Consider the following 12,630-nt stretch of genomic DNA (forward strand, 5'->3'; position numbering starts at 1 on the left):
TAGAGTGCCAAGAATAGCACTTCTCAAATTCTGTTCATCAAAAAATGTTAATAAATACTGTGCAAATAAAGGGTTCAATGGCCAAATAAGTCAGGGGAATAAACACTATATTCTTGTTTAGAGATGTACAATGTCCATTAGCATATTAAAATTTCCGAGGAGTCCTATTTTTAAAAAGAACAATTTAATTTTGTAAATCTGTGCTTCACCAAATTTATTTACCAGTAGCAATTGGAGGGGGACATCTATGAACACCTAATGAACACTGCTGGGGAAACACAAAATAGAGAGATCTTGCAAGAACTTCTCAAAGATAGGTAGCATCCCAGTCACAGCAAAGTTCAGTTCAGTTCAGTTCAGTCACTCAGTCGTGTCCAATTCTTTGAGACCCCATGGACTACAGCACACCAGACCTACCTGTCCATCACCAACTCCAGGAGTATACTCAAACTCATGTCCATTGAGTCAGTGATGCCATCCAGCCATCTCATCCTCTGTCATACCCTTCTCCTCCTGCCTTCAATCTTTCTGAGAATCAAGGTCTTTTCAAATGGGTTAGCTCTTCCCATCAGGTGGCCAAAGTATTGGAGTTTCAGGTTCAACATCAGTCCTTCCAATGAATATTCAGGACTGATTTCCTTTAGGATGGACTGGCTGGATCTCCTTGCAGTCCAAGGGACTCTCGGGTCTTCTCCGAACACCACAGTTCAAAAGCATCAATTCTTCGGCACTCAGCTCTCTTCATAGTCCAACTCTCATATCCATACATGACTACTGGAAAAACAATAGCCTTGACTAGACAGGCCTTTGTTGGCAAGTAATGTTTCTGCTTTTAAACATGTTGTCTAGTTTGGTGATAACTTTTCTTCCAAGGAGCAGGCGTCTTTTAATTTCATGGCTGCAGTCACCAACTGCAGTGATTTTGGAACCCCCCAAAAATAAAGTCTGCCACTATTTCCGCTGTTTCCCCATCTATTTGCCATGAAGTGATGGGAACAGATGCCAGGATCTTCATTTTCTGAATATTGAGCTTTAAGCCAACTTTTTTTCACTCTCCTCTTTCACTTTCATCAAGAGACTCTTTAGTCCTTCTTCGCTTTCTGCCATAAGGGTGGTGTCATCTGCATATCTGAGGTTACTGATAATTTTTCATGGCAATCTTGATTCCAGCTTGTGTTTCATTCAGCCCAGCATTTCACATGATGTACTCTACATATAAGTTAAATAAGCAGGGTGACAATATACACCTTGACATACTTCTTTTCCTATTTGGAACCAGTCTGTCGTTCCAAGTCCAGTTCTTACTGCTGCTTCCTGACCTGCATACAGATTTCTCAAGAGGCAGGTCAGATGGTCTGATATTCCCACCTCTTCCAGAATTTTCCCTAGTTTGTGGTGATCCAAACAGTCAAAGGCTTTGTCATAGTCAATAAAGCAGAAATAGATGTTTTTCTGGAACTCTCTTGCCTTTTTGATGATCCAACAGATGTTGACAATTTGATCTCTGGTTCCTCTACCTTTTCAAAAACCAGCTTGAACATCTGGAAGTTCATGGTTCAAGTATTGTTGAAGCCTGGCTTGGAGAATTTTTTTTTAATATAAATTTATTTATTTTAATTGGAGAATTTTGAGCATTACTTTACTAGTGTGTGAGAGGAGTGCAATTGTGTGGTAGTTTGAGCATTCTCTGGCATTGCCTTTCTTTGGGATTGGAATGAAAACTTACCTTTTCCAGTCCTATGGCCATTGCTGCCTTTTTCAAATTTGCTGGCATACTGAGTGCAGCACTTTTACAGCATCATCTTTCAGGATTTGAAATAGCTCAACAGGAATTCCATCACCTCCACTAGCTTTGTTTATAGTGATGCTTCCTAGGGCCCACTTGACTTCACATTCCAGGATGTCTGGCTCTAGGTCAGTGATCACACCATCATGATTATCCGGGTCGTGAAGATCTTTTTTGTATAGTTCTTCTGTGTATTCTTGCCACCTCTTAATATCTTCTGCTTCTGTTAAGTCCATACCATTTCTGTCCTTTAGTGAGCCCATCTTTGCATGAAATGTTCCCTTGATATCTCTAATTTTCTTGAAGAGATCTCTAGTCTTTCCCATTCTGTTGTTTTCCTCTTTTTCTTTGCACTGCTTGCTAAGGAAGGCTTTCTTATCTATCCTTGCTATTCTTTGGAACTCTGCATTCAGATGTTTATATCTTTCCTTTTCTCCTTTGCTTTTTCACTTCTCTTCTTTACACAGCTATTTGTAAGGCCTCCTCAGACAGCCATTTCTTTTTCTTGGGAATGGTCTTGATTCCTGTCTCCCATACAATGTCACGAACCTCCATCCATAGTTCATCAGGCACTCTATTAGATCTAGCCCCTTAAATCTATTTCTCACTTCCACTGTATAATCATAAGCGATTTGATTTAGGTCATACCTGAATGGTCCAGTGGTTTTTCGTATTTTCTTCAATTTAAGTCTGAATTTGGCAATAAGGAGTTCATGACCTGAGCCACAGTCAGCTCCCGGTCTTGTTTTTGCTGATTGTATAGAGCTTCTCCACCTCTGGCTGCAAAGAATATAATCAGTTCAATTTCAGTGTTGGCCATCTGGTGATGTCCATGTGTAGAGTCTTCTCTTGTGTTGTTGGAAGAGGGTGTTTGCAATGATCAGTGCGTTCTCTTGGCAAAACTCTTATTAGCCTTAGCCCCACTTCATTCTGGTCTCCAAGGCCAAATTTTTCTGTTACTCCAGGTGTTTCTTGACTTCCTACTTTTGCATTCCAGTCCCCTATAATGAAAAGGACATCTTTTTGGGGTTTTAGTTCTAAAAGGTCTTGTAGGTCTTCATAGAACCATTCAACTTCAGCTTCTTTAGCATTACTGGTTGGGGCATAGACTTTGATTACCTTGATATTGAATGGTTTGCCTTGGAAACAAAGAGAGATCATTCTCTCATTTTTGAGATTGCATCCAAGTACTGCATTTTGGACTCTTTTGTTGATTATGATGGCTACTCCATTTCTTCTAAGGGATTCTTGCCCACAGTAGTAGATATAAAGGTCATCTCAGTTAAATTCAACCATTCCAGTCCATTTTAGTTTGCTGATTCCTAAAATGTCAACATTCACTCTTGTCATCTGTTTGACCACTTCCAATTTGCCTTGACTCATGGACTTAACATTCCAGGTTCCTATGCAATATTGCTCTTTACAGCATTGGACCTTGCTTCCATCACCAGTCATCCACAACTGGGTGCTGTTTTTGCTCTGGCTCCATCTCTTCATTCTTTCTGGAGTTATTTCACCACTGATCTCCAGTAGCATATTGGGCAGTTCATCTTTCAGTGTCCTATCTTTTTGACTTTTCATACTGTTCATGGGGTTCTAAAGGCAAGAATATTTTGTGGCAAGTGGTTTGCCATTCCCTTCTCCAGTGGACCACATTTCGTCAAAACACATGTTACATTTTGTCAGTCACAGCACAGGTGATCCCAAATTTATTAGGAAATTCTACTTTTATGATCTTTTCCAATGAAAAACCACAAGACAATTTCATGATTATCTAATGACTAGAGTGGAAAGCAAGGTGAGCACCAATGCTGAAAAAACTGACATGTCAGTTTAATCAGTAACAAGAAAATGCATTGAGCTAATCAGAGAGGTGGCAAAAGTTGGTAAAATGATCAGATTCAATAAATCCACTGACTTCTGGTTTTGGCAAAGGCACTGTTAGTGTTCTTTCAAGTATTAAAGAACAGAATCAGAAACAATTCCATTCACCATTGCAATGAAAAGAATAAAATACTTAGGAATATATCTACCTAAAGAAACTAAAGACCTATATATATAAAACTATAAAACACTGGTGAAAGAAATCAAAGAGGACACTAATAGATGGAGAAATATACCATGTTTATGGATCGGAAGAATCAATATAGTGAAAATGAGTATACTACCCAAAGCGATCTATAGATCCAATGCAATCCCTATCAAGCTACCAATGGTATTTTCCACAGAGCTAGAACAAATAATTTCACAATTTGTATGGAAATACAAAAAACCTCGAATAGCCAATGCTATCTTGAGAAAGAAGAATGGAACTGGAGGAATCAACCTGCCTGACTTCAGGCTCTACTACAAAGCCACAGTCATCAAGACAGTATGGTACTGGCACAAAGACAGAAATATAGATCAATGCAACAAAACAGAAAGCCCATAGATAAATCCACGCACCTATGGACACCATATCTTTGACAAAGGAGGCAAGAATATACAATGGAGAAAAGACAATCTCTTTAACAAGTGGTGCTGGGAAATCTGGTCAACCACTTGTAAAAGAATGAAACTAGAACACTTTCTACCACCATACACCAAAACAAACTCAAAATGGATTAAAGATCTCAACGTAAGACCAGAAACTATAAAACTCCTAGAGGAGAACATAGGCAAAACACTCTCTGACATAAATCACAGCAGGATCCTCTATGACCCACCTCCCAGAATATTGGAAATAAAAGCAAAAATAAACAAATGGGACCTAATTAAACTTAAAAGCTTCTGCACAACAAAGGAAACTATAAGCAAGGTGAAAAGACAGCCTTCAGAATGGGAGAAAATAATAGCAAATGAAACAACTGACAAACAACTAATCTCAAAAATATACAAGCAACTCCTGCAGCTCAATTCCAGAAAAATAAACAGCCCAGTCAAAAAATGGGCCGAACAACTAAACAGACATTTCTCCAAAGAAGACATACAGGTGGCTAACAAACACATGAAAAGATTGTCAACATCACTCATTATCAGAGAATGCAAATCAAAACCACTATGAGGTACCATTTCATGCCAGTCAGAATGGCTGCTATCCAAAAGTCTACAAGCAATAAATGCTGGAGAGGTTGTGGAGAAAAGGGAACCCTCTTACACTGTTGGTGGGAATGCAAACTAGTACAGCCACTATGGAGAACAGTGTGGAGAGTCCTTAAAAAACTGGAAATAGAACTGCCTTATGACCCAGAAATCCCATTGCTGGGCATACACACCGAGGAAACCAGAACTGAAAGAGACACATGTACCCCAATGTTCATCACAGCGCTGTTTATAATAGCCAGGACATGGAAGCAACCTAGATGTCCATCAGCAGATGAATGGATAAAAAAGCTGTGATACATATACACAATGGAGTATTACTCAGCCATTCAAAAGAATACATTTGAATCAGTTCTAACGAGGTGGATGAAACTGGAGCCTATTATAGAGTGAAGTAAGCCAGAAAGAAAAACACCAATACAGTATACTAACGCATATATATGGAATTTAGAAAGATGGTAATGATAACCCTGTATGCGAGACAGCAAAAGAGACACAGATGTATAGAACAGTCTTTTGGACTCTGTGGGAGAGGGAGAGGGTGGGATGATTTGGGAGAATGGCACTGAAACATGTATAATATCATATAAGAAATGAATCGCCAGTCCAGGTTCGATGCAGGATACAGGATGCTTGGGGCTGGTGCACTGGGATGACCCAGAGGGATGGTAAGGGGATGGACGTGGGAGGGGGGTTCAGGATGGGGAGCATATGTACACCCATGGCGGATTCATGTTGATATATGGCAAAACCAATACAATATTGTAAAGTAATTAACCTCCAATTAAAATAAATAAATCTAAATTAAAAAAAAAAAAGGAACAGGAGCAGTGTTGTATTGAACTTTTCAGCCCAAACAAAGGATGACTTAATTGCTTCAGGAAAAGAACCAGTAAGCATAATATCAGAATTCAAGACACAGGTATAAGCACTAATACTGGGTCCCCAAAATTACATAGTAGAACTAAATAGAGTTCTCTGTCAGAGTTCATATATCAGCAGTAAGTGTCACTACTATTTTCTGGGCAGCTATAAAAGACCATTCCTGGTCAATGATGCCAACATGTCTTCTTATAATATGGGGGCTAAAAGTGGAAATACAGTTTGAAGAGAAAGAAGAAAACATGATTATGAGTCATCAACCTTTATCAGTTCGAACTCATCTTTTCCCCTGCTCCTGATAATTATCTTCCCCAGTCCTACTCTTAGCCTCTGAAATACCCATTCTTTTGGATATTCCTCCACTCATCTTCTCTTTTTTCCTTCAATTCAAGATTTCCTGGTATTTCTAGCTATCTTTCAAAATTATCATGTATGAACCATAGTATCACCAGAAAGGAAGCAAGGAAAAGAAGTGGGAGTTTCACCAGTAACTTAGCATAAATTGTAACTTAATCATGTCATTTGGAACAATGCTGCTTCCCTTGCAGAACAAATCTAAACAATGTTCTAAGTCATAATCTATCTTTTCTCTAAAACAACATAAATGAATAAGAACTAGTAGATCTCACCTGATGCTTCATATAATGATGCATATAGGGTGTTGCAATTTTAATAACTTTGAGACAAAATGGACATAGCAAGTTCTTGGTGTTTTCATGAGATGTTCTAAAATGAGTTTCTACATCAGAAAATGATGATGATCTATAATTGCAAACCTACAAAAAAAAATCTGGTTTAGTCTGAAAACTTATAATGATATCCAATTTCAAAGTAACAGTGATAGGTCATTTGTTCAGAAGAACACCATGTACTATTAATTCTGTCTATTGCCTACATAACCTAGAATCCTATTAATAAAAACATCAAAAGATAATCTTTGAAACAGAAGAGTTAGTTTTCAAAGCTTAAGGATACTTCTCAAAATATAACTAGATTCTCTTACTTTTATCAGATATATTTTATCACCCCCAATCTTGACTTGAATTATCAAACTCTGACACCTCTGGTCCTATAAAGTTCCTTCTTAATTGCTACATAAAACAGCATCTTTCCTTAGATTATAAATGGTCTCCAGGCTATGGAATGACAGTTTATTTTTACCTTACTTTCCCATTTCTCCAAATTCTGGAAAAGAACTTGTCCCAAAGCATTTGGTAGGGTCCTCTGAATTAAAAGCATTTCATATTTCCCTTTGTATGCCTATATTCTTCCCTGTAGGTTAAGATAAGTCTATGTTTGTCTTTCTGCCACAGGGCTTTTTCTTTGTCTAATACAGGAGTGTGCAAACAATGGCCTATGGGTCAATTCCAACTCCCTGCTGACCCCACACAACAATATATGAGTTATGCCAACAGACTTTCTACTAAGTTATTTACAAAATAGATTTTAATTTTAGTAACTAATTTTATCAAAATTGTTAGAAAAATAAAAGGATATATTTCATAACACAAGGAAATTATATAAAATTCAAACTTCAGTGTCCATAAATAAAGTTTTATTGAAACACAGTCACATCCATTCGTTTACTTATTGTCTATGACTGCCTCTGTGCTACAAAGGCAGAGTTGATTTGTTCCAACAGAAACCTATGATCATCAAAACCTGAATATTTACTATTGTGCCCTTTATACAAAAAATTTGCTGATGCCTGGCCTGAAAGTAAAAGTCAGTCATGTCCAACTCTTTGCAATGCCGTGGGCTATAGCCCACCAGGCTCCTCTGTCCGTGGAATTCTCTAGGCAAGAATACTAGAGTGGGTAGCCATTCCCTTCTCCAGGGGATTTTCCCAACCAAGGGATCGAACCCAGGTCTCTCACATTACAGGCAGATTCTTTATGATCTGAGCCATCAGGGAAGCCTGGCTTAATAGGTTTAAATCTTGTAACCAAAACAAATAACAAACAAACCAGCCAAACATGACATATACAATAAAATATGTATATACCTGGCAAATATATGGCATTTCACCAGGTTTATGATTGTCCTTCATATGTTGTAAAAGGATATGCTCTGTTTCAAATGACAATTCACATATTTTGCAAATGGCTAAAAGTGGGGGGGAAAAAGACATTGTATCATTTTAAGATATATATACATACACATAAGTATTCAATCTATATTGTACACCTGAAACTAATACAATGTTAAACGTCAATTACACTTCAGTTTAAAAAAAAAAATCCTCTCAAGGCAAAGAAACAAAATCAGATATATACATTTACAATTCATTTTGTATATCTATATCAACAATAGTAGTAGTAATATTGGCAGTGGTGGTGATGGAATACAGTTTCATAGTTGTTTACTGTGGCCAACCACAGTTCTAAGGACTTGACTAACTCACTCAATTCCCATCAAAACATTATGAAGCAGGTATTTCTATCATCCCCATTATTCAAATATTAAGTGACCTGCTAGAGATCACATTAGGATCACATATTACAAGGCAGAGCTTGGATATGAACCCAAGCTGTCTTGATCCAAAGTATGTGATTTTAACTAACACTGTATTTACTTTTCTTACTCAAGTTTAAAAGAAGGGCACTGATTTCACTTTGAAAACTATGATCTGAGCCTTCTAATTTAGTCCTCCACATGTAATGCACAAGTTATTTACCATAATGAATTATTTATTAAGATGGAATTTCAGTAACTAATTTTATTAAAAAGACTATAAGTTAAAAATTAACTTTTTCAACTTTACTCTCAAATTCCAAAGTTTTTTTTTATTCTTGTTTTTCTACCACTCTTTTCAGAGTTTATATTGTTAAAAATCAACAAATACGCAATACTTAAATGAAACTGTAACTTACTAGAAAATTCATGGGGTGTGTGTGTACTTTCAATGTGACACTGCAGTTGAAATGGTGTGGGAAACTGACGGTAGCAGTGCTGGCAGGTGGTGTGGTTTTCCCAGCTTTCACTGCTCTGCTTCTCAAGTTCCAAATGATGTTTCATGTGGTTCATAAACCTATCAATGATTGTCAACAGGTGCAAAAATTCAGATTTAAAAAAAAAAAATCTCACAAATAAGTACTTGAATCTAAATCTTAAAATTATAGATAAATTAATGAAAATAAAACTTCAAAAGCCTTAAAGTCCTCTAGAAGAGTGTGCACTTTAAATAATCACTTTCATTAAGTAGCTAAGTAAACACATTTTCATCTTTGTCTAAAAATAGTTATTAGCATTAATTTGAAATATCACAAATTTGTTATTTTAATCATTTCAGATTATTAAAAATTTTTAAATATAAAACAGCAGATTTCTTCTCCATATAAGAAATACTACTTACATTTTAAAATAAAATACTGAAAAAATAAAATAAAATAAAATACTGAAAGAAAGGAAACTCTACCACTAAAATCAGCTAGAATCATGAGAGAAATCTTTTAAGGCTCTGAAGATATACAATAGATTCCAGCTGCTTAAAAGACAAATTACTGGCATTTTTACTTGTGTCTTGGTTTTTAAATGCATGTAACAGCAATTTTAATGCCTACAATTACAAGAACCTTTTGTTTTATTTAATGATACTGGTTTACTGTTAGCGAAGACTTCACTTTAACTTGCAGACTGAGCCCTTTGTAGGCAAAGTCCATTTTTCAGTTTTACATTCTGCTATTTCAGCTTCCTTAAAAGGCTTCTTATGAGCAGGAACTATGACCTTCAATGGCAGAGAGTACAATATAAATGGGAATACCTATTTAAAAGAGCTTACTGAAGCTTTTTGGTGAATTTGAAAGTAAAGTTATTCAATCAAAATAACAATTTTTAGACTGGGTCAACTATTAACAATTACTCACTTTGAGACACTAAAGGAAATAATGTTGAAAACTAAGTGATAATACTATCCATCTGGATAGCAATCATCATAAATGCTACAGCATTTTTTTTTTCACATCTCACATAACACTACTCTTTAGTACAGGTTATGGTATATTTTGAAATATCTTTTAGTATTCCTTTGGTTTTAACACCAGCTCTACAAACACCTATTGTAAATCCTAGTCTTGGCTAAATATTTACATATAGAGAAAATGTCATAAGCCATTAACCTCTCAGCTTACAATTTTCAAAATTAAAGTGTATCTATATAAAATAATCTCTTAATGAGCATGCTTTCTCTCAACTAACATGAGCCCCCATCAGGATCTCATACTACTTAAACATACTACTTAAACCAACAAATGGAAAAAAGGAAAACAAAAAACACAAACATCTTGCAAATATATTCACAGAATAAAATAAACATGTTTTGTGTGACACTCAATGTAGGGGAGGAAAAAACCATACAATACACTGACAGGGAAGAGAATAAAAATCTACAGTTATCAGTTTCTTACCATTCTTCTACAAACATCAATTTACCCTCCCAGTTTCTACTGTCAAGGTAAAATATTACTTAACACGTATAACTTCTTTGGTCATAAAATGTTTTCTATTAAGGTTATGCTTATTAAATAATCAGTATTTCAAAAACATTCAATTCCTGGATGTTCCCAGATGCTGTGTGCTTAAAATTTCTAGTATTAGGACTCTTTAGAAATATGTAACTAGTATTCTAAAATAATAACAAAAAAGAGAATTTACCTTCATATGTTTAATATTAGTGTGTTAATCTCAAAGGAAAATCCAAAAAAACTACTGAAATATATTCTAATATCATATATATAACATTTAAGTATAACAAAGAACTAAGCCAGGAAGCCATATTTCTATGCATTTTATATTAACATGATTCTTCTGGTATGTTTTACTATTAACGTGGTAAAAATATAAAAGTAGGAGACCGAGTTCTATTGTAATATTGTTTCAGTGTGTGTGCATGCTCAGTGTCTGACTCTTTGCAACCCCATGGACTATATATATAGCCCACTGGGCTCCTCTGTCCATGCACTTTTCCAGGCAAGAATACTGAAGCAGGTTGCCATTTCCTGCTCCAGGGGACTATTTCAGTATTATATCACAAAGTACAATGCTCATTCTGTTAAACTTACTGGGACCATTAGCTATTAATGGCTGTTAAAATTTGATGAAAGGAGATAAATGTGACAACTCACATGAAATAATATATGTAAAAGAATTTCTAAAACTATAAAGCACTATCATAAAAAATTATTATCACAGGAGTTTATCACAGTTTATTTCAGGGTTTTTCTATATGCTTCTTTTTAGACCTTAAGAACTCACAGGAAAATAAAATAAATACTGGATCTAGAAGTAACCTATAGGTGCCTAAGAATGCTTATATAATAATAGTCATGAAGGATAAACAAAAAACGTATGCCTTTATATCTTTGTATACACACATCTCACCTGAAGAAATACACAGACATCTGCAACTTACTTCGAAACATATAAAAAAACCCCAAATAGTTTGAATGAAGGATGACTAGATACACAATAAAACAAGTACAGTTAAATATTAACAGTAGAATCAAGATGATAAGTATACAGTTGTATCCATTATAAAATATTTTTAAATTTGCTGAATGCTGAAAATTTTTATAATAAAATGATGTTAAAAGCCTTACCAAATATAAATGTCAATCTGTGTAACCAATGAAAAATATCAATCAATATGTCTTTTTAATCTTGTAACTAACTTATTTATTTATGGGATGACAGTTACTAATATCCCATGTAATTCAAAGATTACAAAGCATAAATTCCTAAAATGTAAAGCATATATGAGTACAAATTTCAAAATTCCACTGAAATTAAATCTCTAATTCTTAAAGGGCTTAAATTTAAAATCAAAGCAGTCATATTTCCTAGAACTGGTACTTCTCCCAAGATCACTATAAGATAAATGTTCTAAAAATTATAAATTGCAATATTTGAGCATGAGTATATAAGAAGTCAAATTGGACAAAATATCAGTAAGTAGTTCTTCTTGTGATATGAAAAAAGTAAAATTCAAAGGCAGCTAACTAGGAAAATTATCTCATGAAAATTCCTAGATCACTGATAATACAGGGAAAATAAATTAATTTTTTTTGAAATATAGTTGGTCCTTTTTAAGCTATTTTAAAGAAACGCACCTAACTGGATCTAAGAGTCAAGTCTAATACCTAAGAAAGAACAAAAGCTTTTCAACAAAAGAATTTGCCTTTGTGCTTAGCTCAAAGTGTTAAAATTACTTATCTAGAATAATATTAAAAATGCAAGATAAAGATACAACCTGTAGCATTCCAATTTTCAAATAGAAATAAAAATAAATGCTTACATACCTAATATTATTTTTAAGAATTTTCAAGCAACTGAAACATTTAAAGGTTGTGTAAGTCTTCTGTTCTTCCTGGACATCTCCTTCATGTTTCCCATAATAAAAGTCATTAACTAACATAATCAGTTTTCCTTTTTCCGAATCAATAGTTTTATTTTTATTTGCTGTACTTGAAATTTCTGTTTTAGCCAGCCCCAAAACGTTATTTATCATGTCTGGACAACAGTACTGCAAGAGAAAAAAGCAGAAACCTTATTTATCACTTTAAAAAATAGAAACCAAACTACGGTTCTTTGTTTACAACTAAGGTAAGATCATGTAAAACTGTGCTTGGTAATATACCTGGAAAAATTTTTGCCAAAAGTTTACCCTGCATATACATACTCTAAAAAATTCAAACAATAAATACCTATGATCAATAAATTTAAAAAAATTTTTAAAGAAAGAAAAGAAAAATCTTAAAACAGGACTTGGATATTGATCTAATAGTTTTTTCCTTATAATGTACCTTTTCATATGTAAATATCTAATAATATTTAAATTAAATAAACAATTATTCATATCCATGTCATAAAGAGTATAGAAAGGA

General features: G+C 34.7%; 1 protein-coding gene across 12 annotated transcripts in view; it reads right to left on the minus strand.

Annotated features, from left to right (window-relative positions):
* Window positions 1-12,630, minus strand: part of ZNF280D (zinc finger protein 280D) — a 131,449-nt gene that overhangs the window by 53,743 nt on the left and 65,076 nt on the right. For all 12 annotated transcript variants that reach the window (XM_025295656.3, XM_025295653.3, XM_025295650.3 and 9 more), the window contains 4 exons: window positions 12,046-12,269; window positions 8,623-8,780; window positions 7,755-7,855; window positions 6,379-6,525 (listed from right to left, as the gene is read on the minus strand). In XM_025295656.3, coding sequence (XP_025151441.2) covers window positions 6,379-6,525; window positions 7,755-7,855; window positions 8,623-8,780; window positions 12,046-12,269 — 630 coding nt within the window. The remainder of the gene's footprint in view (window positions 1-6,378; window positions 6,526-7,754; window positions 7,856-8,622; window positions 8,781-12,045; window positions 12,270-12,630) is intronic.

The sequence above is a fragment of the Bubalus bubalis genome, chromosome 11 (assembly GCF_019923935.1).
Source record: "Bubalus bubalis isolate 160015118507 breed Murrah chromosome 11, NDDB_SH_1, whole genome shotgun sequence".
NCBI classification, from domain to species: Eukaryota; Metazoa; Chordata; class Mammalia; order Artiodactyla; family Bovidae; genus Bubalus; species Bubalus bubalis.